The 290-nt window shown below is 65.9% G+C and overlaps 1 protein-coding gene across 1 annotated transcript in view; it reads left to right on the top strand.

Annotated features, from left to right (window-relative positions):
* The window catches only part of PIDD1 (p53-induced death domain protein 1), a 31,103-nt gene that overhangs the window by 9,526 nt on the left and 21,287 nt on the right, over positions 1-290 (top strand). The window contains exon 11 of the mRNA XM_015562400.1: positions 196-263. Within this exon, the coding sequence (XP_015417886.1) occupies positions 196-263 (68 nt within the window). The remainder of the gene's footprint in view (positions 1-195; positions 264-290) is intronic.

Here is a 290-nt window from a genome sequence, read left to right as displayed (position 1 = left end):
TGAGCAGTGCCCGGCTGTGGGCACGGAGGGGCGGACAGTGCAGGCTGCCGGTCCGGGGCCTCGAGTTCGAATGTGAGCTTGGCTGGGGCTGCCAGGTTCCTGTGGCCACATGGGGTCTAGGGTAGGGCCCTCCACGGAGTGAGGACCGAAAAGGGGGTTCAGTCAGAGTCAGGCTCCCTCTCCAGTTCTCCCCAGTCTGAGCCCGCTCACGCACTGCTCTCTGCCCTGCTGCCCCTTGCAGCTTGTGGTGGGTGGTGGTGGTGGTGGGGGACCCCAGAGCTGTCTTCTTG

This window comes from Myotis davidii, unplaced genomic scaffold (assembly GCF_000327345.1).
Source record: "Myotis davidii unplaced genomic scaffold, ASM32734v1 scaffold3578, whole genome shotgun sequence".
Lineage (NCBI taxonomy): Eukaryota > Metazoa > Chordata > Mammalia > Chiroptera > Vespertilionidae > Myotis > Myotis davidii.
Note: the sequence above shows the minus strand (reverse complement) of the source record. Positions and strands in the feature narration are given on the sequence as shown.